Here is a 27,093-nt window from a genome sequence, read left to right as displayed (position 1 = left end):
CTGGTATCCTCCAGGCCTAGAATTTAGAAGTATTGATTTTGATATTATGTTTGAGCAAAATAACACAGCATTGCCATGGTAAAATGCATAGAATTGCAGGAAATTTGCTTTAAAACTGCAACAAAAATTCTCAGCTCCATTAAATCATATGTAGAATTACAGGAAATGTCTTTTAAAACAGCAACATTTTCTCCCAATGCCACGCCCCCTTGCCACGCCCACCACCTTTTTAAACTAGAAAAAACCCTGGTAGTTACTGTCATGCATGGATTTCTGCTGGGATAGTGGAATCTCATGCAGTTAAGCATGTTAGGGGAAGAGTCAGGACGGGAACAGCCTTGTAACAACCATAAGAGGAGATGCTTACTCACCAGTGGTTCAGAGTTCGTCCTAAGCTCCAGTCAGTGTTTATTAAAATGGTTCACCTCCAAAAGAATTTATCAGATTACTTTTGCTATGGGAGGATAAAGGAGTAAGCCTATCATCAAATTTACAAACTGAACACACACTGGTTTATGATATTACATCCAAACTGTCAACGTGGGCCATTATGGCTTGCCTATCATTCACTTTACTGAAGCACACATAACTCGAGCGACAGGTAGCGAGCGGATAGACCATTGGGAAAGTAACAGAAAGGTCACTGGATCGAATCCCGAGCTGACAAGGTGTAAAATCTGTTAATGTGCCCTTGAGCAAAGCACTTAACCCTAATTGCTCCAGAGTTGCCATTAATAATGGAAGAGCCTCTGGCCATGACACCGCTCTACGAGGACCTCTCAGGGGAAGCTGGGCCATGCAAAAAACACATTTCCAATTTACACGTGAAATAGGTCAAATATAAAACACAAATATAAAACACAGACAAAATGATTTATTATTATCATCAATATGAATTGTGGGCTAGGCTAAATCAGTGGAAACCACAGTCAAAGCTGAGCCAATGGAAGTGTCGGGAACAGACAACACTCAAGTTACTCTCTTTAACAACAGGCTATTCAACAGAATAGTGACATCATCACATGACTGAGGCGTTTGTATATTTTCTAGCCAATCTCTTCCCATCCCCCTTCCATCGGCTAACAACAGATCCTCTCTCTCTCTCTCTCAACACTGCAGATAGTCCTACACGTTTTAGGCTAAGATCTAACCCCTATTATCGTCAGGGATTGTCGTTCAAGCAAATCAAAATCCTGATTATGATTAGGAATCATTAGCCTATTTCAATTGAACCTCAGCAGGAAATCAATCAATTATAGGACCCAGAAGTGATGACATTTAGCCTAGTGTCATTCAAATCAGTTCAAGTGTCGTCAAAAAACAACAACTGAATACTCTCTCATTAGAAGAGCAACGGTGACATAACAATTCAGACAATACTGGCTGAATTGAAGAGTGTGGGTGGGTTGAGAAAGAGAGGATGTTGGCTAAAGGCATTAATGTAGCCTTGCTAGCACACCTCAATATTTCAGAATAAACAACAACAAAAAAAGTTAAAGATGCAATACGCAAAAATAGCTGTGTCATTTCCTGGTTGCTAAAATTCAAAATAATTTTCCTAAATTCTGTTTGTGCCAAAACAAGTTGCGTATAAGTGTAGAGAATCATTGTACCATCTAAACAACTGTGAAATAGATTTTAATTAAACCAAAACTCTTGTATTTTCAGCTGGTGTACAAAACCAAAAGTAAAAGACATAGAACATATCTACCACTTCTTAGACTTGCCTTCAATGAGAATGACATATCTACAACACACATTTCTATGTGAATTTGTTCAGATCATCCAAAAAGTTACATATTGCAGCTTTAAGAAAAAATAAATAAACTGGAGAACGAGAGTAGTACACTCAATATACTGTCCCCAGTCGTAAAACCTTGTCCACCTACACTTCAAACTTAATTCAGATGCACACAAGTCTCTGTTATGAAAAATCTGTAAGTTCTGAGTAGACTTCCCCCAAGGTTCTATCACCAGTCTTGTGATGACTCCAGTCTCAGAGGGCCCAGTAAGTAGGCTGTCACATGAGTTGGATGGTAGGTATACAAGAATTGGAGGACAAGCAGCTCAATGCCTACACTGTTCTGGAATGAGCTTGGGCAACAGTGTGACTCTTTATAAGATTAATGGCTGGGCAACTAGTCAGCCCCTAAATTCCCTGCCACCAGTGGAGGCTGCTGAGGGGAGGACGGCTCATAATAAATATCTGGAATGGAGTCAATGGAATGGTATCAAACACATCAAAGACATGGTTGATGCCACTCCATTGACTCCGCTCAGGACATAATTATGAGCCGTCCTCCCCTCAGCAGCCACCACTGCCCTGCCACCCATAGCAATAAGAAAAAGTGACTTGCAACAGTATCTCAGTCTTTTCAACCCTTCAAAAAAGGACCAAAACCTAGAGGCATTTTGGAAAATAGGTCCTTTGTAGCAATTCCTACTGATGGTTGGCTGAGCACCAGTCTTGACCAATAGGGACCAGGCCCTTTGCCCTGGCACAGCATGTTTAAAATGGCAAGTGGAGGTAAGGAGATGATTGAACATCAGAATAATCCAGTGGGCAGCATTGTGTTGCGGTGGCAGTGTTAGCTTCTCTGTGGATTAACCCCAGCCGCAGACAGCCAGGCCCAGCAGACAGCCAGGCCCAGCCAGGCCCGCAGACAGCCAGGCCCAGCATCTGCAGACGGCCTGTGGCTGGGCTTGACTCGCAGACAATCAGCCCCATCCGCAGACAGTCAAACCCAGCTGCAGGCCCAGCCGTAGACAGCCAGGCCCGGCAGCAGACAGCGAAGCCCAGTCACAGGCTCAGACGCAGAAAGCCAGGCCCAGCCACAGACAGTCAAGCCCGGCGGCAGACAGCCAGCACTATCTGCAGACAGCCAGCCCCACCCGCAGACAGCCAGCCCCACCCGCAGACAGCCAGCCCCACCCGCAGACAGCCAGGCCCAGGAGCAGACAGCCAGGCCCAGGAGCAGACAGCTATGCCCAGCAGCAGACAGCCAGGCCTAGCAGCAGACAGCCAGCAGCAGACAGCCAAGCACAGCAGGTGAGAGGGAGAATGCAGTAATCCCACTGAAAGTCAGCACAAGGCTATAGCCTGCACCCCACGGGGCGTAGTAGTGTGGGATGTCCACATTTGCTTAGAATAAACAGTACAGTACAGGTTCTGTCCCCATTTCCTTACAGTAAACACTTTAGAATGTAATTATCTGTTTAGGCTCCTACATATCAGTCTCCTGGCACATAAAGCAGAGTCATGAATCTAACAGAAGAATGGTGCATGACATTCCTTACCTTTAACGAGTCGAAGCAGGCAATAACTCTTCCATTTTCAACCTGGCAGCTCGTTGGTGGGTGTGCAAATTTGCATTCCTCATCACTCCGTGAGCAAGTTCCTCTCTGAAACTGCCGACACACTTCCAACGTCAGCCATTTTGTGTCCCTTACTGAAGATATATTGAGAGCCATGTCAAGAGGTTCCAATCGAACGCTGCCAGTCCAATGTATCAGTTGAGTTGACTCTTAACTAAAAAAACGGCAACACATTAAAAAAAAGTTCACAACTTTTGTCTCTGTCTGATTAGTGCTTGAAAAGTTTACAAATCATATGAAGCAACCAGACTGGCCTCACTGCATCAGCTGGGAGGAAGGCTAATCGATCAACGAGCAATCACTCATCAATCAGTTTGCACTAATGGGATACCTCTGGAAGGGTTGAGGGCTTGCTCTGTGACACAACGATGTGTCTATCCTCCTCCACTGACAAGGACTCTCTCATTAATGGTATGTCGAGGCAATGGCGCTCCTTGAAAGAATATTCATGAAGACTTGCCTGGTATTGACTTTGCCAACTTCTCACAATTTGTGCTTTGGTAGTTCTCCCCTCCAGTAAATCTTTCCCCTTGGGATACCTTAGCCACTGGAGTTGTTCAGAAATAAATTGGAGGCGGCTGAAGTATCCCGGCACTGCTCAGGCCTGGCCTAGAAGGGAGGGTTGGCTTCCCATGCACATTTAGACCAGAGAGCAGGTTGAAGTTGGAGATGTTTTTTGAAAAGCACTTTCTGTTGGTGATCTGGAAGATAGAAAATAGTTATTTGTTTAAAATACTATTAGTGCTCTTATTATACTATAGTTATTGCTATACTATAGGCTTACTTCATGTTATGCTGCTCGAGTTGCTATGGCCTCTTTTCAATTGATGAAACTGAGAAAATCTCAACGCTACAGTTGTGAGAGCAGGGTGGGGTACAGCATAACAGTGTTTACTCTGTAGCAGTTGGGGGGGGGGGGGGTATGGGAAAGGACTCAAAAGCTCTGTCCGCTGACTTTTTAAAGGGACATTATACTACAAAATGAATGAAAATAAAAGGAAGCTGATACCATCTAAAATAGAATGTCCACATCCAGAAATTAGCCCAATAACATATTGTTAAAATTATTTGTTAAAATTATTATAACATATTGGACCACTGTATTTAGCCTATGCATGGTCCATATTATCAGGTTTGCTATTATCAATACACTTTATCAGCTTTAGCCCAACTGATGCAGCAAAGTACAAATAAATAGGCTGAAGCATGGGGTTGCCTTTCTGCATTTACCCTATCGGGCTAATCATTAGCCAGTAGAGGTCGACCGATTAATCGTAATGGCCGATTAATTAGGGCCGATTTCGAGTTTTTATAACAATCGGAAATTTGTATTTTTGGATGCCGATTTTGCCGTTATTACCAGCTTTCATATGTTCTCATGTTCTAAGGAACTTAAACGTTAGCTTTCTTACATGGCACATATTGCACTTCTTTCTTCTCCAACACTTTGTTTTTGCATTATTTCAACCAAATTGAACATGTTTCATTATTTATTTAAGGCTAAATAGATTTTATTTATGTATTATATTAAGTTAAAATAAGTGTTCATTCAGTATTGTTGTAATTGTCATTATAAACAAATAAAATAAAATAAAAATGGACCGATTACTCGGTATCGGCCTTTTTTGGTCCTCCAATAATCGGTATCGGCGTTGAAAAATCATAATCGGTCGACCTCTATTAACCAGATCCCAAATGTGATATTTTAACTAGTTATTATCCTATTAATTAATTTTATGTGCCAAAAAACTTGCATAAACAGGGTGAATATAATGTAGGCCTATCTGTTAGGGTAACTCGCCACCCAGGGTAACACACCCCCCCGGCCTGCCACAATTACTCTTGCTCAACAAAAAATTTCAATTTTTTAAGTCACTCCCCCAAAATTGTTTCGAGAGAATGCAGTGGGATTGTATCCCCTGCATTGTATCTCCAAGTTACCCTACAATTGACCGGTGTCACATTTAGCCCCTCTCCCCTATGCTCTCACTGCTAATCGCAGAACAGTAACATGCTTTAACCATGCTGCTGCTAAAAACTCTGGGTTTAAAATGGTGCAGTTTACGCTTATCTAGGAGTTGAGAAATAAATAAAGTAGGAATGGTGAGCTGGAAACCCCCTCTTTTTAACAACGGCAATTAAAACGGCTGTTTTTGCAAGTGCAAGAAGTTATGCTATTCATAACTACGAGAAGAATATCTCTCTCCCATAGAACCCAACAACAACAAGCTGACTAGGTGAATAGATAAACTATTCTAATATGGGGTTGTCAGATTTTTCTATTAAATTACGCAAATGTGGACTGTTCTACCATCTTCAACGTGCGCCTCGGCAGAAATATTTTTTCATGTTCAGTATTTTCTTTGCGTGGCGGCAATTATTTTGCCAATTTCCTGCAATTCTCAGATTTTCGTCATAGCCGAGATACATTTTTGCAGTTTTAAAGCTCATTTCCAAGGATTCTTCTACATATTCTGCCATTGAACTGAGAGAAAATGTTGCAATTTCCTGCAATCAATGCATTTTGTGTTATTTTGCTCAAACTTAATACCAAAACCAATACTGTATAACTTCCCCTGACTGTCTAGCTTTTATTTTGGTGATTGTTAGTTCTCAAAGATTAATTAATTTAAAATTATAATTATATAGGTCCATTATCTTTTCTACATGCAGTGCATTCGGAAAGTATTCAGACCCCTTGACTTTTTCCACATTTTGCTACATTACAGCCTTATTCTAAAATTGATTAAATGAAAAGAAAATCCTCATCAATCTACACACAATACCCCATGACAAAGCAAAAACTGTTTTTTAGACATGTTTGCAAAGGTATAAAAAAACAGAAATACCTTACTTACTCAGACCCTTTTCTATGAGACTCGAAACTGAGCTCAGCTGCATCCTGTTTCCATTGATCATCCTTGAGATGTTTCTACAACTTGATTGGAGTCCACCTGTGGTAAATTCAATTGATTGGACATGACTTGGAAGGGCACACATCTGTCTATATAAGGTCCCACAATTGACAGCGCATGTCAGAGCAAAAACCAAGCCATGAAGTAGAGCCCCGAGACAGGATTGTGTCGAGGCACAGATCTGGGGAAGGGTACCAAAACATTTCTGCATCATTGAAGTTCCCCAAGAACACATCGGCCTCCATCATTCTTAAATTGAAGAAGTTTGGAACCACCAAGACTTTTCTTGGAGTTGGCCTCTCCGACCAAACTGAGCAATCGGGGGTTAGGGAGGTGACCAAGGACTCCGACATAGCTCCAGAGTTCCTACGTGGAGATGGGATAACGTTCAAGAAGGAAAACCATCTCTGCAGCACTCCACCAATCAGGCCTTTATGGTAGAGTGGCCCGACAGAAGCCACTCCTCATTAAAAGGAAAAGCCCGCTTGGAGTTTGCCTAAAGGCCTCTCAGACCATGAGAAACAAGATTCTCTGGTATGATGAAACCAAGATTGAACTATTTTGCATGAATGCCAGGAGTTACATCTGGAGGAAAACTGGCACCATCAATATGGTGAAGCATGGTGGTGGCAGCATCATGCTGTGGGGATGTTTTTCAGTGGCAGAGACTGGTAGACTAGTCAGGATCGAGGGAAAGATTAACAGAGCAAAGTACAGAGAAATCCTTGATGAAAACCTGCTCCAGAGTGCTCAGGGCCTCATACTGGGGCGGAGGTTCACCTTCCAACAGGACAACAACCCTAAGCACACAGCCAAGACAACGCAGGAGTGGCTTCGGGACAAGTCTCTGAATATCCTTGAGTGGCCCAGGAAGTGCATGGACTTGAACCCGATTGGACATCTACGGAGAGACCTGAAAATAGCTGGGCTGCGACACTCCCAATCCAACCTGACAGAACTTGAGAGGATCTGCAGAGAAGAATGGGAGAAACTCCACAAATACAGGTGTGCCAAGCTTGTTACGTCATACCCGAAGAAGACTCGAGGCTGTAATCGCTGCCAAGGGTGCTTCAACAAAGTACTGAGTTAAGTGTCTGAATACTTATGTAAATGTGATATTGCAGTTTTGTTTTTGTTTTTTATAAATTTGCAAACAAATCTAAAAAACAGTTTTTGCCTTGTCATTATGGGGTGTTGTGTGTAGATTTATGAGGGGGATAAAATGATTTAATCAATTTTAGAATAAGGCTGTAACAAAATGTGGGGGTCTGAATCCTTTCCGAACGCACTGTACATCTGGTTTTAGTCGTTTAGGTTTACACTGAAAGTTTTTTCCTTCCCGAAAATGTATTTTTTTAAAACAACAGTTCTACAATTTGGATCCGCCTAAGGGTTTCTATGGCAGAAAAATCCCTGTCTCTGATATGTTGTTTTGACATTACAAGAGATGTGCATGCGTTTTCTGTGATAAATCCACAGCCCAGCCACCAGCCTCACACACAGCGGCCATCATCTAATCAGAGTGACATATTTGACTGATTAATGCTTCTGACCTTGAATCTGTGTTCAGCCTTTGAATTATGACATTTTAATTCTGTGCACTCCATCTCCAGGCAGATTTTCATTTCAAACAGACAAGTCCAATAAGACAAATGTATCAATATGCTTGGGGGGAGCCAGAGCAGCTGGGGGTACCCCAGGAGGAGCCCAAAAAGAGTAAAGATCCCTGGGCCTGAGTCTAATAGTCACAGGCAACGATGTACATTTTGTTTACATACTGGAAATGTTAGCCTCAATGTCAGCATGATATTTCTGATAAAACCATTTTTGGGGGGGCATGGCCAGAGCGTAGGCTACTGAATGCATTTTATTATGCTACATCATGAACGAAAGTTTGAAGGTAAATAAATTGACACCTAAGCTACTTACAATTGAAGTAAATGATTAAACTGCCAACAACAATATCCTTCACATTCTAACTGCTGTCGCTGGTGGGGAAAAAAAAAGTAGGACACCAAGTCACGGAGAAAAGAAAAAAAAAGACAATTTAATTCATAGACAGAAATGTATGTAATTGGGGTAATTGTGATATGTTTCTTTCTCAAGAAACTTTAAATAGCTTGTAAGGAATAACTGAAGGTAGGCATGCGCATCTCTCGTGAGAGGTATTATTCTATTGTAAACGGTAAGTCTTCTGTATTTTCTGTACTGTCGAGAAAGTGAGTGTGGTTTTGCGGTTATTAGCAAAACGGAAATACAGAAATGCAACAGTATCACTGAATAGTTTGACCTTTATTTTCAGTGTGGGAGGCTCTGCACTGCAACACTTGTGAATTCAGTTGGAAGGTTGTCAGTGAGAGAGAGAGACTCTTATTTAGCTCCTGGCTCATCCTGCTTTACAGTAGTTCTGGTTCTGTTCAGCTCCTGGTTCTGTTCAGCTCCTGGTTTTGAGCGTTTATACTTATCCCCTAAAGGCAGCGGGCGGGATGCCCTAAAAGGCAGCTGGATGCCCTAAAGACAGCGGGGGGGATGCCCTAAAGGCAGCTGGATGCCCTAAAGATAGCTGGATTCCCTAAAGGCAGCTGGATTCCCTAAAGGCAGCTGGATTCCCTAAAGGCAGCTGTAAAATGCAAGTTAAGGGACAGCCTTAAATAATCCTATGGACCAGAGAATGACACTTCATCACTTAAAAATAGGCTACTGTCCTACAGACTGATCTCATGAAAATATTGACTCTAGTTTGATAACATGTGACAGGTCTTTGCAAATTTCTCATTAAATTTGTTAATGGAGTCCGATTATCCGCTGTGTATACAAATGAAACTAGGTCTAGGCCTATCTATGGATTGATGGGCTAGTTTGGTCAGTGTGAACTCTGGCATCCTGTTATGTCTGTTTGGGATGAGTAACTGGCTCTAGGGCCTAACAATTACAGAGGTTACTATTGTAAACCATCCAGCTTTCAGCTAGGCACAATGCAAGTAGCTATTTACTGAGTCTGCAGGAGCATGAACTTCATATTATAATAGTCTTAACTACCAATTGAACTGGCGTGACTAGAATTTTCTTACTGTTACTAAGGTTCCAATCACACTGCTGTATGAGAGAATCAGCAGTACTTACTTTATCTACAGTAACCATGGAGACCAAACTAATGCAACATTAAATAAACCCTTCCTATAGTGTATGCTGTAATTTTCTTAGCTTGAAAAAAACAAAAACAGTTTAGCTTCCAAAACAGGTTGAAATAGCACAACCTAGAAGCACTGGTTTTGAGTGAAAATAAAAAAAGTTGTCATTCCAACACTGCTGTCAAATAATGGAATTGAAAGTTTTTTTATTTTTTTATTTTTTTATTTCACCTTTATTTAACCAGGTAGGCTAGTTGAGAACAAGTTCTCATTTGCAACTGCGACCTGGCCAAGATAAAGCATAGCAGTGTGAACAGACAACACAGAGTTACACATGGAGTAAGCAATTAACAAGTCAATAACACAGTAGAAATCAAATGGGCAGTCTATATACAATGTGTGCAAAAGGCATGAGGAGGTAGGCGAATAATACAATTTTGCAGATTAACACTGGGGTGATAAAAGATCAGATGGTCATGTACAGGTAGAGATATTGGTGTGCAAAAGAGCAGAAAAGTAAATAAATAAATAAATAAAATTTAAAAAAACAGTATAAAAACAGTATGGGGATGAGGTAGGTGAAAATGGGTGGGCTATTTACCAATAGACTATGTACAGCTGCAGCGATCGGTTAGCTGCTCGGATAGCTGATGTTTGAAGTTGGTGAGGGAGATAAAAGTCTCCAACTTCAGCGATTTTTGCAGTTCATTCCAGTCACAGGCAGCAGAGTACTGGAACGAAAGGCGGCCAAATGAGGTGTTGGCTTTAGGGATGATCAGTGAGATACACCTGCTGGAGCGTGTGCTACGGATGGGTGTTGCCATCGTGACCAGTGAACTGAGATAAGGCGGAGCTTTACCTAGCATGGACTTGTAGATGACCTGGAGCCAGTGGGTCTGGCGACGAATATGTAGCGAGGGCCAGCCGACTAGAGCATACAAGTCGCAGTGGTGGGTGGTATAAGGTGCTTTGGTGACAAAACGGATGGCACTATGATAGACTGCATCCAGTTTGCTGAGTAGAGTGTTGGAAGCCATTTTGTAGATGACATCGCCGAAATCGAGGATCGGTAGGATAGTCAGTTTTACTAGGGTAAGCTTGGCGGCGTGAGTGAAGGAGGCTTTGTTGCGGAATAGAAAGCCGACTCTTGATTTGATTTTCGATTGGAGATGTTTGATGTGAGTCTGGAAGGAGAGTTTGCAGTCTAGCCAGACACCTAGGTACTTATAGATGTCCACATATTCAAGGTCGGAACCATCCAGGGTGGTGATGCTAGTCGGGCATGCGGGTGCAGGCAGCGATCGGTTGAAAAGCATGCATTTGGTTTTACTCGCGTTTAAGAGCAGTTGGAGGCCACGGAAGGAGTGCTGTATGGCATTGAAGCTCGTTTGAGGTTAGATAGCACAGTGTCCAATGACGGGCCGAAAGTATATAGAATGGTGTCGTCTGCGAGAGGTGGATCAGGGAATCGCCCGCAGCAAGAGCAACATCATTGATATATACAGAGAAAAGAGTCGGCCCGAGAATTGAACCCTGTGGCACCCCATAGAGACTGCCAGAGGACCGGACAGCATGCCCTCCGATTTGACACACTGAACTCTGTCTGCAAAGTAATTGGTGAACCAGGCAAGGCAGTCATCCGAGAAACCGAGGCTACTGAGTCTGCCGATAAGAATATGGTGATTGACAGAGTCGAAAGCCTTGGCGAGGTCGATGAAGACGGCTGCACAGTACTGTCTTTTATCGATAGCGGTTATGATATCGTTTAGTACCTTGAGCGTGGCTGAGGTGCACCCATGACCGGCTCGGAAACCAGATTGCACAGCGGAGAAGGTACGGTGGGATTCGAGATGGTCAGTGACCTGTTTGTTGACTTGGCTTTCGAAGACCTTAGATAGGCAGGGCAGGATGGATATAGGTCTATAGCAGTTTGGGTCCAGGGTGTCTCCCCTTTGAAGAGGGGGATGACTGCGGCAGCTTTCCAATCCTTGGGGATCTCAGACGATATGAAAGAGAGGTTGAACAGGCTGGTAATAGGGGTTGCGACAATGGCGGCAGATAGTTTCAGAAATAGAGGGTCCAGATTGTCAAGCCCAGCTGATTTGTACGGGTCTAGGTTTTGCAGCTCTTTCAGAACATCTGCTATCTGGATTTGGGTAAAGGAGAACCTGGAGAGGCTTGGGCGAGGAGCTGCGGGGGGGCGGAGCTGTTGGCCGAGGTTGGAGTAGCCAGGCGGAAGGCATGGCCAGCCGTTGAGAAGTGCTTATTGAAGCTTTCGATAATCGTGGATTTATCGGTGGAGACCGTGTTACCTAGCCTCAGTGCAGTGGGCAGCTGGGAGGAGGTACTCTTGTTCTCCATGGACTTCAGTGTCCCAGAACTTTTTGGAGTTGGAGCTACAGGATGCAAACTTCTGCCTGAAGAAGCTGGCCTTAGCTTTCCTGACTGACTGCGTGTATTGGTTCCTGACTTCCTGAACAGTTGCATATCACGGGGCTATTCGATGCTATTGCAGTCCGCCACAGGATGTTTTTGTGCTGGTCGAGGGCAGTCAGGTCTGGAGTGAACCAAGGGCTGTATCTGTTCTTGGTTCTGCATTTTTTGAACGGAGCATGCTTATCTAAAATGGTGAGGAAGTTACTTTTAAAGAATGACCAGGCATCCTCAACTGACGGGATGAGGTCAATGTCCTTCCAGGATACCCGGGCCAGGTCGATTAGAAAGGCCTGCTCACAGAAGTGTTTTAGGAGCGTTTGACAGTGATGAGGGGTGGTCGTTTGACTGCGGCTCCGTGGCGGATACAGGCAATGAGGCAGTGATCGCTGAGATCCTGGTTGAAGACAGCGGAGGTGTATTTGGAGGGCCAGTTGGTCAGGATGACGTCTATGAGAGTGCCCTTGTTTACAGAGTTAAGGTTGTACCTGGTGGGTTCCTTGATGATTTGAGTGAGATTGAGGGCATCTAGCTTACATTGTAGGACTGCCGGGGTGTTAAGCATATCCCAGTTTAGGTCACCTAACAGAACAAACTCTGAAGCTAGATGGGGGGCGATCAATTCACAAATGGTGTCCAGGGCACAGCTGGGAGCTGAGGGTGGCCGGTAGCAGGCGGCAACAGTGAGAGACTTATTTCTGGAGAGGGTAATTTTCAAAATTAGTAGTTCGAACTGTTTGGGTATGGACCTGGAAAGTATGACATTACTTTGCAGGCTATCTCTGCAGTAGACTGCAACTCCGCCCCCTTTGGTAGTTCTATCTTGACGGAAGATGTTATAGTTGGGTATGGAAATCTCTGAATTTTTGGTGGCCTTCCTGAGCCAGGATTCAGACACGGCAAGGACATCAGGGTTAGCAGAGTGTGCTAAAGCAGTGAGTAAAACAAACTTAGGGAGGAGGCTTCTGATGTTGACATGCATAAAACCAAGGCTTTTTCGATCACAGAAGTCAACAAATGAGGGTACCTGGGGACATGCAGGGCCTGGGTTTACCTCCACATCACCCGCGGAACAGAGAAGGAGTAGTATGAGGGTGCGGCTAAAGGCTATCAAAACTGGTCGCCTAGAGCGTTGGGGGCAGAGGATAAGAGGAGCAGGTTTCTGGGCATGGTAGAATATATTCAGGGCATAATGCACAGACAGGGGTATGGTGGGGTGCGGGTACAGCGGAGGTAAGCCCAGGCACTGGGTGATGATGAGACAGGTTGAATCTCTGGACATGCTGGTTGTAATGGGTGAGGTCACCGCATGTGTGGGAGGTGGGACAAAGGAGGTAACAGGGGTATGCAGAGTGGGTCTAGGGGCTCCATTGTGAACTAAAACAATTATAACTAACCTGAACAACAGTATACAAGGCATATTGACATCTGAGAGAGACATACAGCGAGGCATACAGTAATCACAGGTGTTGAATTTGGAAAGCTAGCTAAAAACAGTAGGCGAGGCTAATCCGCTAGCACAACAAACAGCAGGTAAAATGGCGTTGACTAGGCAACGGGGCCGACAGGTAAGACAAACAAGCAGAAAGGAGTACCGTGATTAATGGACAGTCCAGCGTGCGTCAGCTATGTAGCCAAGAGATCAGTGTCCAGTGTCCAAGTTGCAACAATAATAACTTCCAATAAAAAGATCATAGCCTAGCTTCAATAATTACCCTATAGTACAGGAGAAAACTAGTGATGGGGAAAGAATCGATTCAAGCTACATATCGCAAAATAATTCTGGACGATATTATATCGATACTTGGTTTTGATAGGCAGTGTTAGCTAGCGCTAGTCATCTGTAACTGCGCCAAAATTCAGGTATTTTTAAACCTATAGTTTGTTCTCCATCTAATTTTTAAAGTGAGCCAACATGTTTTCAGCACTTTAATTTCCATGACTCATCAAAACTAATTTTCTCATACTCTCACTTGTCTCTCTGCAGCAGACATATACAGAGCACTGCGTTTGGAACAGTAAATTGCAATAAAATGGCAATATCGAATCGCAATGCATACTGTATAGAATCGCAAGAATCGTGATAATATCGTATCGTGAGGTCCCAGCCCTAGAAAAAACTGTACACCAGCCCAACCTACAACCAACTTTGTATTGGGAATGTAGAGTAGGCAAACCTTACATGTCCCTATTTGTGACAGTCCTTCTCCAGTTACTTTCCTTGGTGTATTCTGTCTGTGTTTGCTTTGATGGCAGGTTAACACCTGTTGCCTGAGAGAATAAATCATGCTTATGAGATGTGTTGGCCCTCAGTCCTCCACAACCCTGTATTTAACACTCCTACAAACCTTGTACAAACACACGCACACACACACTTGAAGTCAGTCAGACACAGGACAGACAGCCTGGGTAAGTAGTGAAACGCCACAGGAAGTTGCAGAGCAGGCAGGCATCAAGGGAGCACCTTGTTCTTTCCTGGCAGGATGGGAGAGGTAAATTCCCCACACTGACCAGCTAAATTTGAACATTTGAGATAAACAGCCATTATAAGCAGCAGCCATTTCAAGAGAAGCAGATTCTAACCATCTCTACGAGTGAAGTCCTCTATCTCTCCCTCTCACCGCATGGTAGGCAGCATAATGCAGCAAATTCCTTTATGAACTAGTCAGGAAAACAGGAGCAGCCAGGGAAACAATCCTCTCACCTCATGCAGTGTTGGAGCTCTCCAGTCTTTCTAGCATCCACCACAGTCTGGGTTAGAAGTCCGACTTCTCCTAATTACTTTCAGCCTAAATATAATCACCATGTGAATAGCAGTCATTCCCCTCTCAGTGCTGTGTGCTCAGGCCCATGCCTAGACAGGGATTTTCTTTCCACGACAGTGCAGTAAAAGACTGTCTGCTTAACTCTCTGGCTGAAACAATTCCAGCCACCCCTTTTCCTGCCTGCCCACCAACCTCCAGGAAGACCCTCCCAGCAGACTCTGGCCAATAGCATATCAGGAACAGATTTGCTGTGCAAAAATAATGTCTGCAAGGCTCAGACTGACAGCCAGGCTAGCTGCAGACCCTGATCTGATGCCAAACCTGTATGCTCTGTTGATAAGCATTATTACCAATGGACGCTGCTGACGGGAGGACGGCTCATTATAATGTCTGGAACGGCACAAATGGAATGGCATCAAGCTCATGGAAACCATGTGTTTGATGTATTTGATACCATTCCACTGACACCGATCCAGCCATTACCACGAGCCAGTCCTCCCCAATTAAGGTGCCACCAACCTCCTGTGATTATCTCAGATGATCTCTAGACCCAAGTCTTATAATTCCTCCTTTGATTTGAAGCATTATTGTTCACTGTTACATATAAATACATATAATAATGTACGAAACTAAATACTGGATGTGTAATCAAGAACAACTAACATAACAGCACTTTCTCCACTAGCTTATCCTGTGCTTTCTCATAAGGTGAACAACCAAAAATGTTTACACTGGAAAAAGGATTGTAACGTAAGCTTCTCTCTATTTAAAGTCCCCACCACACACACACTTTGAAGACCAAAACCAAGAGACGTCATCAAAGTAACTTGTAATGCGAGTTTATAGCTGGCAATAAACAACAATAAACAATACGTATCGGTATCTGAAGTATTGGTGGCTAACGTTACTGTATTCATCATGAGCTAGCAAGGAAAATAGGCTACAAGCTATCTACCAAAGTCAGTGAACGAGCTCACCACCACACGTCACAGAATGCTAGCTACTGTACAGTAGCTGGAACTTTGATAGCTAGCCAGCGCTAACACGACAAGCAGAATATGCTAGCTTCTGTACTAGAATTTAGCTAGTCTCTTAGGGATAACACTTTATTATTAGGAACTCACTTTTACTAACCTGCAATACATGACACAACACGTCTGGGGGGGGCATAGCGAGCTAGCAAGACAACATGTCTGACAAGGTGAAGCTAGCATTTCTACCTGCTTACCTCGTTATCACGTGAAGTAAAGAGGACACGGTGCTGTTCAATGGTCCACTTAATTATTGTCGTATTACCTAGCTATAGACACTTTAACAGGAAAACAACCAGGTGCTTGATTTCTCTTCGTTACTTTGTAGCACAGATTTGACACAAGCAACAAGCATTTGACAGCTCGCTCTACGACTGCCAGTTTGATTTATTTGAAGGGTAACATTCTGGCAGAGTATGCCAATATGCATACTAAAATCGGAAGATTCGTTAGAAATATGAATCTTATTGAAGTTTTAACAGATAATTCACGTTATTGTTTGTCTTTCAAATAACCTATTTTTGGTCAAACAAAAGTATTAGTGAAATGGGAATCTACTATCTCCCCACAGCAGCCATAATGGTACATTCCAAGCGAATGTCAGGAGGCTCCAGAAGGGCAAGGGCTTGCTTGTTACCAAGGGAACAGCAATGGAATCGAGAGGAAAATTACAGGGATTTTTTGTTTTTAGTTTATTACAGGTTTTTAATTCAAGGATTTATGTAAAAAAAAAAATCAAGCCAGTATCCATCTCCTTTTTTTCTGGGAAGAAAACACTTCATTTTTTGTTATTCTTCTGTTAGTGATATAATTCAACGCTAGATATTGAACATAAAACAATTGGCCTATGAGATGTTTTTAAAGCTGTCCCAGGCATTATGAAATTAATGGAGAAAAAAAACAATTCACTCTGATTAAATCTGAATCTGTGTTGAAATCGTATCCTATGCTTACTGATGCTCTTTTTCACCAACAGCCTGAGGGAATGAACAGCAAGCATCCTCCTGACCCTGCATTGCACTCAAGGTCACCACAAGGCCACCGTGCAGAATGACCAGGGCAGAATGCTGTGGACAAGATAAAGGCTGCACCTTGTTGATTGATGGGATGTTGTCTATAGTATAGTAAGAAGATTGGCAATGATACAACTTCCATCTATACCTTGTTGAAATCAGGACAGTTTAGAAGCAAACAAATAACTAGGCCTAAACCTAAACGTGTTCAGAGAGGATGTGTTAAAGAGTTTCGATCAGGCAAATTTGACTAATGAAATCATCTGCTACAATGGCTATAGGAAGTGTTCAGTATGTATTGTGAACTTGTTAACCTAGGAGAAGTGGTCAATGAAATCTATCAGCCCGGAACTTTACCACAGACATCATGTTTAGGCCCTGTGTGGCCACTCTGATACACATGCATGCCTGCAGGACATACACCAGCAGTTGTACCTAATGTATCAACCATAACATCGGTCTTGGGGACATCACACACTAATGATGCACACGGTTAGCAAACCTTTTGCATTTATAGAAATCTCTACAAGGTAGAACACTGCATAATCCTGTGACATTTTTCTCCAAGAACAGTATATCTTGTGACGATTTAGTGTGACTCTTGATTTAGTGTGACTCTTTGCTTGTTACATTTACACATTTACACACAGATGGTCCATTTCTAAGTCAGGAAGTCACAGGACGTTCTTGATATTCATTTAATCTCCTTTGACAGACCGCCTGCCACGTATTCTGTCACATAACATGTCTTTTCCCTGTCGTTTGTTCAGTGCCAAATATGGGATTATGGAGGTATTTATGGAGACAAACACATTCCTTCCACTAAATTGAAAGTGGTATGTGTGGAATGATGAGCCGGTATTGTTCTAGGCATAGGAAAAAAAAGATAACCAGACTGGAATGTTAGACTGGTGGTGGGGGAAGCCTGCTGACTGAGCTTCGCTATCCTGGCCACACCACAAACCACCAATCGTGTCACTGTCAAGCAGAGGTGGGACGAAACGGCAGCAGAACACACTGTCAAATGATACAAATTGTCATATAAAGTCATCTACTACCATGAAATTCCATTCATGCCATCCTTCTACCGGTCAATAATGCCTAAATCAAACTGAGTCAGTCTCTGAGAAGGATAGCTAAATTTAACTGGGTCAGTCTCTGAGCACGATAGCTAAATTAAATCAAATAAAATGTATTTGTCACATACACATGGTTAGCAGATGTTAATGCGAGTGTAGCGAAATGCTTGTGCTTCTAGTTCCGACAATGCAGTAGTAACCAACGAGTAATCTAACCTAACAATTCCACAACTACTACCTTATACACACAAGTGTAAAGGGATAAAGAATATGTACTTAAAGATAAATTAATGAGAGATGGTACAGAACGGCATAGGCAAGATGCAGTAGATGGTATCGAGTACAGTATATACATATACATATGAGATGAGTAATGTAGGGTATGTAAACATTATATTAAGTAGCATTGATTAAAGTGGCTAGTGAAATATTTTACACTAATTTCCATCAATTCCCATAATTAAAGTGGCTGGAGTTGAGTCAGTGTGAATGTTAGTGGTGGCTGTTTAACAGTCTGATGGCCTTGAGATAGAAGCTGTTTTTCAGTCTCTCGGTCCCTGCTTTGATGCACCTGTACTGACCTCGCCTTCTGGATGATAGCGGGGTGAACAGGCAGTGGCTCGGGTGGTTGTTTTCCTTGATGATCTTTATGGCCTTCCTGTGACATCGGGTGGTGTAGGTGTCCTGGAGGGCAGGTAGTTTGCCCCCGGTGATGCGTTGTGCAGACCTCACTACCCTCTGGAGAGCCTTACGGTTGTGGGTGGAGCAGTTGCCGTACCAGGCGGTGATACAGCCCGACAGGATGCTCTCGATTGTGCATCTGTAGAAGTTTGTGAGTGCTTTTGGTGACAAGCTGAATTTCTTCAGCCTCCTGAGGTTGAAGAGGCGCTTCTGCGCCTTCTTCACGACACTGTCTGTGTGGTGGACCAATTCAGTTTGTCCGTGATGTGTACGCCGAGGAACTTAAAACTTACTACCCTCTCCACTACTGTCCCATCGATGTGGATAGGGGGGTGCTCCCTCTAATGTTTCCTGAAGTCCACAATCATCTCCTTTCTTTTGTTGATGTTGAGTGTGAGGTTATTTCTCCTTGTGTTTATTTGTGTGAGAGAATGAGAGTGAGATACACAGAATGCTAGAGATGAGGGAAGACGTGCTGCACACAGAAATAGAATGCTATAGATGAGGGAAGAAGTACTGCACACAGAAATAGAATGCTATAGATGAGGGAAGAAGTGCTGCACACAGAAATAGAATGCTATAGATGAGGGAAGAAGTACTGCACACAGAAATAGAATGCTATAGATGAGGGAAGAAGTACTGCACACAGAAATAGAATGCTATAGATGAGGGAAGAAGTGCTGCACACAGAAATAGAATGCTATAGATGAGGGAAGAAGTGCTGCACACAGAAATAGAATGCTATAGATGAGGGAAGAAGTACTGCACACATAAATATAATGTTATAGATGAGGGAAGAAGTGCTGCACACAGAAATAGAATGCTATAGATAAGGGGAAAGTACTGAACATAGAAATAGAATGCTATAGATGAGGGAAGAAGTGCTGCACACAGAAATAGAATGCTATAGATGAGGGAAGAAGTGCTGCACACAGAAATAGAATGCTATAGATAAGGGGAAAAGTACTGAACATAGACGTAGAAACAGGAAATGAGAGAGACAGTACCTCTTCAGTTTGTGTATCAGAACTTCTCATTTATCCGGGGCCAACGGGAAGGTGGGAAGAAGGTCAATGTGAAAGTGATGGCTGGTCAGTGCCCACGTCCCTCCTACACTTGTCGGTGCCAGTCTGCACAGCCATGAATATCACTTCATCCATCTACCTACTAGTCATTGTCTGTTATACACACTTCCTCATCTTCACTGTCTATCTTGTACTGTTTGATACTTATCAGATGAGAGGAAAAAATATTATATGATTTTATTATACTGTCAAATTTTAACCTAATATTAATTTCATAAACTACAATACAATTATAGTGCTATTCTCTTCAGAATCAGTTTCTGATATTATGCCCCATTTAGTGGTAAAAAAGGATCACTTTCTTATTGACAAGTTGACAACAATATATTTGTTATATTTGTACAGTATAGTGAATATTGTTAAAAACTGTCAAAAATGTAGTCAACGATATCTTCAGAATTTGTCCCATACATCACATGTAGATGTAATTTTGCGTTATACTTTATTATTGCAAGAATGTAAGGTACTAATATTTGTACAAAAATGGGTTGGGATGGACTTAATAGCTTGACTAAAAATGTATTTAAAAAAACAAATGAATAAAACATATTTTGGCTTAGTGTATTGAAAATATCTAATTGTAATCATAATGTATTAATTATATTGCAAACAGATGCAATTTCACCTTATGGCCTCCAGATGTCATTCTCCTCCTGTCTGTTTTTTAGGACTACACAAGAAACTGGACCACCACTGGAGAATCATTCATAATCACCGTGGAATGCTTTCTATCAAGTTATTTGAAAGTTGACTTTCTATTATAAAAATGTTATTGAAATGTCCCAGAGGTATGTCCCATCACTATTCCTTTTGTGTCGAGGGACGATTCAGCGGACCGTTGATGGCTTGTTTCCGTGGTATTCTAATAAGGAAATGAAAGGACATTCTACGTGACCATTAGTGTGTGGTCAATAGTTAAACAATAACCTGGAGATGGAGTGTGACTGCCACTTGTGTCCTTGGTCAAGCAGAGGGATACATGACACATCTTTCAAGTATGTAGGATCGGAGAAGTCTGAAATGTTATCCAATCCCAATACTGCAGGCATTGCTTAAACAACAACTACAGTTTAGCACTTGTGTATCGGCAATAAAACATGTAAAAGTAAGTTGGACTATTTGGTTTCATTAGTACAGTGTAAAACTTTATTATTGTTTTGACAGTATTACACAATAAAATTAACAGTAAAGTACCATATTAATTATTTACGGTAAATTGCCGTTAAAAGGCAATACACTCTGGGTGATTTTAGCCGTAAACAGTAAATGACACCATACATTTCAAATAAACTTTTGTTTAACAGTACATTACTGTAACCGCACAGCATTGTGGGATTGTCAACTTGGAACTTTTTCAAACTATACTTGAGTAATAGGATTGAGAGACATCAAGATCTGAAGTGAACCAAACAAGGTGTGTACAACATTCCTATGATTTACTAAATTACATGGTATTGTTGTTTCTGGCTAATTTAAATATTTTGGAGAGTGCCTTGTAATAGGCTACATTTGTACCAGACATTAATGAGAGTGCTGTACCAATTGAACTGATATGTGGTAGTAGTGACCCCAAAAAATGTAATGTGTACAGGGAACAGTGGCAGCCTTTTACCTTCAATGGTTGAGTATTTTTCATGACCTTTGACCTTTGATAAGGCCTCTAGAAGTGATATAAAATACCAAAATCTAACTACGTGCCTGATTAGTTTGAGTACACATTTGAGAACTTTAAACCTGTTACAATTTGCTGTTTGACTCCAATGGGTGTACTACTTCCTCTGTTGGTAGGCAGTGGCACTAATTCTGTGTGGGAGGGCTCTGGGATGCTCTTAAAACTGACTGCTGCCTGAAGATTCAGGAAATTCAGGAGTGACAGACGGGAACTGGAGAAACTCCGCAGTTTATGGTGGGAATAAACACATTCTTAAACCACATGGACAAATTCAACTAGTCATTTTTTAATGGGATAACATTATACACGAATTGTCTCTCTACTTGTGTCTTAGGTCAATTTGTTGAATATTACAACACAACCATGTCTAGAGAAAAAAGTGAACAGTGAGGCCACTGACTGTTTCCCAGTTGATGAGTACAGTAGGAGGTACTATCTCCCGGTCACGTATGGGATCATCTTTTGTATTGGGGCTTGTGGGAAACATCACCTCAATCATTATCTATGTGGTCAGGTTGCGGACATGGAAAAGCAGCAGCATGGTGAACCTTGCCGTGGCAGACCTCCTGTACGTCCTTCCTGGTCCACCACTACATCCAGGACGACTGGATCATGGGCGACGTCATGTGTCCCATTGTCTGCTTTAGCTCTCACTTCAACCTGTGCTTTAACCTGTATGGCAGCATCCTCGGCGACAAAACAGGTAAAAGTAAGTTGGACTATTTGGTTTCATTAGTACAGTGTAAAACGTTATTGTTGTTTTGACAGTATTATACAATAAAACAAACCGTGAAGTACTGTATTAATTATTTACGGTAAATTGCCATAAAAGGCAATGCACTCTGGGTGATTTTAGGAGTAAACAGTAAAGGATTCCATACATTTCAAATACATTTTGGTTTAACAGTACATTACTGTAAACCGCACAGCATTGTGGAATTGTCAACTTGGAACATTTTTGAAGGCTTAAGCTCCTACTTCAACCTGTACAGCAGCATTCTCTTCCTCACCTGCCTGAGTGAGTTCCACTATGTGGTCATGGTCCACCCGCTGAGGGCAGCCCAGGTACAGAGGGAGAGCTGGGCTGTCATAGACTGCTCGGCTGTATGGTTCATATCTATACTGGAGATTACAACCATGGTCTACATGACCACTGTGGAGAAGACTGAGAACGTCATTTATGTATGTATTATTTTTATTTAACCTTTATTAAGAACAAATTCTTATTTACAATGACGGTCATGTTTGGATTTTGCTAGTAATGATCCAGAAGAGATGTGGGTCTTTGCCTGGCTACTCACAGTCCTGGGATACCTACTCCCCCTAGTGGGTCTTTGCCTGGCTACTCACAGTCCTGGGATACCTACTCCCCCTAGTGGGTCTTTGCCTGGCTACTCACAGTCCTGGGCTACCTACTCCCCTTAGTGGGTCTATGCCTGGCTACTCACTGTCCTGGGCTACCTAATCCCCTTAGTGGGTCTATGCCTGGCTACTCACAGTCCTGGGCTACCTACTCCCCCTAGTGGGTCTATGCCTGGCTACTCACAGTCCTGGGCTACCTACTCCCCCTAGTGGGTCTATGCCTGGCTACTCACAGTCCTGGGCTACCTACTCCCCTAGTGGGTCTATGCCTGGCTACTCACAGTCCCCTGGGTCTACCTACTCCCCTAATCCCCTTAGTGGGTCTATGCCTGGCTACTCACAGTCCTGGGCTACCTACTCCCCCTAGTGGGTCTATGCCTGGCTACTCACAGTCCTGGGCTACCTAATCCCCCCGGTGTTGGTGTGCCTGAGTTATGCCGGTGACCGACGGGCCCCACGAAGGCTGTCCAATTCCATAATTTGTACTTAGATTTGTGTGTATTGTTGTGAAATGGTTAGATATTACTGAACCGGTGTAGATAGAAACACAAGCATTTTGCTACACCCGCATAACATCTGCTAAGCACGTGTATGTGACCAGTCAAATTTGATTTGATTTGAGCTGGGTGCATGCCCGCAGGCTGGCTGTGCTGATCCTGGTTGTGTTTGTAATGTGCTTCATCCTCTTCTACATCCTCCGTGCCATACGGATGTATACTCGGATGGAAGCCAAAACACTGGTGCCCTATATAGGGGGGTCAATTAAGCAATACGGCCAGAGGGGTGTGGTATATGGCCAGTATACCACGGCTTAGGGTCGTTCTTACGCACAACACAACGTGGAGTGCCTGGATACAGCCTTTATCCGTGGTATATTGGCCATTTATCACAAACATCTGAGGTGCCTTATTGCTGTTATAAACTGTTTACCAACGTAATTAGAGCAGTAAAATATATATATGCTTTTTCATACCCATAGTATACGGCTTTCAGCCAATCAACATTCAGGGCTCGAATTACCCAGTTTATAAGGCAGCCTATACCATCTCCAGCGCTCAATACCTTCTTCAACCTGGCTCTGTACACACTGTCTGGAGAAAGGTTTCACCAGGTGGTCCTTCACCTCCTTCGCTGGAGATTCCAGTTTCTCAAGACCAAGAGGCCCATTGTGGCTGCAGTGATCGGCCAACCAGGCAGCAACAGCATTTCACAGGCTAACATGCTAAAGAGTTAAGTCAACAAAAAAAATCCACATTTTATACGGTTGTCTTATTTCATTCCAAAACACATAGAAGTCTGCTTTTGGATGTTGACAACATAGCAATTTTCTCTTCACTAACTTATGGTTTGAAATGCCTTTGAGTAACTGTATCAGATGCAGCCTTTCTAGTGCAGAGTGTTGGAGATGCAGGGATAGTGATGGCTCTCTGGTTCCCTTTATATTGTCTTGTCCTGCAATCATGTTTCCCATTCATGAAAACATCAAATGTATTATTAGTAATCCCTTAGCTTTCTACTGTCTCCCTGCTTCCCATAAAGACTGGGTACATACAGCCCTTATGCTTGGAAGAAAATGTCTGGTTAGAGAATGGAAAGTCTCTGATTTACCCTAAGTAAATGTATGGTTCTTCCAACTGGGTACATTAGCACCATATAATAAATATTCTTTACGACTTATCAACCATGTGGCGAAATATTATTTTGACAATATCTTGATCATAACAGTGGTTCAGGATACCTCAGTGAAAATGGAGTGTTACATTTCAGCCACAAGCCAAACTCTTTCAATGTGTTCTAGAATCTTGGTTGATGTATTTCTCCTGTTCTCTCTGCCAGCGTGACGTGATTAGCCAGTGATTTTATTTTAATGCATTCCAGTTTTCCGTTGGTTTTTGTTTGCTTGTCATCCTTTTCTTTTCTATTTAATTCGTCTCATGGGTAGTGAGTTCATTAGTATTCATTGGCTCCTGTCATTTTGTATTAGTTGTATGCTGTTGTTTCTCTATAACAAAGTGAAAATGTCAATAAAATATTGGTCATGCTGCCTTTCTAGGCTGACTGTGATTCTAAACATTACTCATATTGTCCACATGTTATTGCCATGAAACTGGTTCTTTTGACTGCAGTGATAGATAAATCACAGACGGCTGATCATATATTGAGTAGACTGGATTCAGTTAGGAAATTCTGGGTTTCGCATAGCTTTTCTGGGGCAGTCCTGGCAATAGTGTTTCAAATGGCATTATAACCATACAAGCTGCAAAACCATGCAACACAATGAGGTTAACATGGTGTTATACTGTTGGTAAGCTAAAATTAAATCAATAAAATGTAATCACTGTGTCAGTAAATATTGGACAAAAATATTGCCTCAAAATATCAGACTCAGAATTAAACACTGTCACCTATGAACATGCTATAGAGCCATAGATTCAATAAGTATATCAGACTTTGATGCAGGGTGATTGCCCTTGTGATTCCCTTATAAAAGCTGTCAACCCATTCCTCTCATATGGCTTATGTACACCTGGGGGGAAGATCAGTAGAAAAGTCCAGAAAGCAGAAAGTAGTCTAGTCGTGTCTCTTTCAAGTCATTACACACTTCTTGCTGTTAAACTTGAGAGTATAATACAATTGGGCCTTCTGGGTGTAAATGACGTGCTGAAGACATAATCTATTGGGCTGAGCCTACGATCCATGGAGCTTGAGGAGGACAGATGTCAGTAGAAATGGTATGGAGGGAGAATTTTCAAAGTAATACAGTGACCCCACTGTGTGTACATCATGGAGCCAGTAGACACGTGACTACCCGAGTAGTGTAAATCATCAGGGGAACATCCTCTCGAGGAAGTAAACTCAGGGTTGGAGAAGGAAGTCAACAGCACGGCACAAAGTCTGTCAATATTGTTACACAAGTGAATAATTAATCAGTGCATTAGGGAAGAAATATACAGTTGAAGTGAGAAGTTTTACATGAAGTACATCAATGACATGAAGAATGACATGAAGTACATCAATGACATGAAGTATGAATGAAGTACATCAATGATATGAAGTATGACATGAAGTACATCAACTAAAAGGATACTTCATTATTTACATTTACATTTAAGTCATTTAGCCGACGCTCTTATCCAGAGCGACTTACAAATTGGTGCTTTCACCTTATGACATCCAGTGGAACAGCCACTTTACAATAGTGCATCTAAGTCTTTTAAGGGGGGTGAGAAGGATTACTTTATCCTATCCTAGGTATTCCTTAAAGAGGTGGGGTTTCAGGTGTCTCCGGAAGGTGGTGATTGACTCCGCTGTCCTGGCGTCGTGAGGGAGTTTGTTCCACCATTGGGGGGCCAGAGCAGCGAACAGTTTTGACTGGGCTGAGCGGGAACTGTACTTCCTCAGTGGTAGGGAGGCGAGCAGGCCAGAGGTGGATGAACGCAGTGCCCTTGTTTGGGTGTAGGGCCTGATCAGAGCCTGGAGGTACTGAGGTGCCGTTCCCCTCACAGCTCCGTAGGCAAGCACCATGGTCTTGTAGCGGATGCGAGCTTCAACTGGAAGCCAGTGGAGAGAGCGGAGGAGCGGGGTGACGTGAGAGAACTTGGGAAGGTTGAACACCAGACGGGCTGCGGCGTTCTGGATGAGTTGTAGGGGTTTAATGGCACAGGCAGGGAGCCCAGCCAACAGCGAGTTGCAGTGATCCAGACGGGAGATGACAAGTGCCTGGATTAGGACCTGCACCGCTTCCTGTGTGAGGCAGGGTCGTACTCTGCGGATGTTGTAGAGCATGAACCTACAGGAACGGGCCACCGCCTTGATGTTAGTTGAGAACGACAGGGTGTTGTCCAGGATCACGCCAAGGTTCTTAGCGCTCTGGGAGGAGGACACAGTGGAGTTGTCAACCGTGATGGCGAGATCATGGAACGGGCAGTCCTTCCCCGGGAGGAAGAGCAGCTCCGTCTTGCCGAGGTTCAGCTTGAGGTGGTGATCCGTCATCCACACTGATATGTCTGCCAGACATGCAGAGATGCGATTCGCCACCTGGTCATCAGAAGGGGGAAAGGAGAAGATTAATTGTGTGTCGTCTGCATAGCAATGATAGGAGAGACCATGTGAGGTTATGACAGAGCCAAGTGACTTGGTGTATAGCGAGAATAGGAGAGGGCCTAGAACAGAGCCCTGGGGGACACCAGTGGTGAGAGCACGTGGTGTGGAGACGGATTCTCGCCACGCCACCTGTTAGGAGCGACCTGTCAGGTAGGACGCAATCCAAGCGTGGGCGCGCCGGAGATGCCCAACTCGGAGAGGGTGGAGAGGAGGATCTGATGGTTCACAGTATCGAAGGCAGCCGATAGGTCTAGAAGGATGAGAGCAGAGGAGAGAGAGTTAGCTTTAGCAGTGCGGAGCGCCTCCGTGATACAGAGAAGAGCAGTCTCAGTTGAATGACTAGTCTTGAAACCTGACTGATATGGATCAAGAAGGTCATTCTGAGCGAGATAGCGGGAGAGCTGGCCAAGGACGGCACGTTCAAGAGTTTTGGAGAGAAAAGAAAGA

General features: G+C 43.1%; 1 protein-coding gene and 1 pseudogene across 14 annotated transcripts in view; one reads left to right on the top strand and one right to left on the bottom strand.

The window, feature by feature from the left end:
• Positions 1-16,017, bottom strand: part of LOC115130506 (muscleblind-like protein 2a) — a 47,552-nt gene extending 31,535 nt beyond the window's left edge. For 11 of the 14 annotated variants that reach the window (XM_029661742.2, XM_065019323.1, XM_029661785.2 and 8 more), the window contains exons 1-2: positions 15,848-16,017; positions 3,298-4,076 (exon numbers count right to left, since the gene is read on the bottom strand). In XM_029661742.2, coding sequence (XP_029517602.1) covers positions 3,298-3,471 — 174 coding nt within the window. In that variant the 5' untranslated portion in view covers positions 3,472-4,076; positions 15,848-16,017. Of the gene's footprint in view, positions 1-3,297; positions 4,077-14,558; positions 14,814-15,847 lie in introns of those variants that run through there. The other 3 variants (XM_029661723.2, XM_029661714.2, XM_065019344.1) reach the window with 3 other exon arrangements.
• On the top strand, positions 6,805-24,462 carry LOC115130636 (2-oxoglutarate receptor 1-like; annotated as a pseudogene).
• Positions 24,463-27,093: the final 2,631 nt, after the last annotated feature.

Source organism: Oncorhynchus nerka, linkage group LG1 (assembly GCF_034236695.1).
Source record: "Oncorhynchus nerka isolate Pitt River linkage group LG1, Oner_Uvic_2.0, whole genome shotgun sequence".
Taxonomy (NCBI): domain Eukaryota; kingdom Metazoa; phylum Chordata; class Actinopteri; order Salmoniformes; family Salmonidae; genus Oncorhynchus; species Oncorhynchus nerka.
This window is presented reverse-complemented; position numbering and strand designations above follow the sequence as displayed.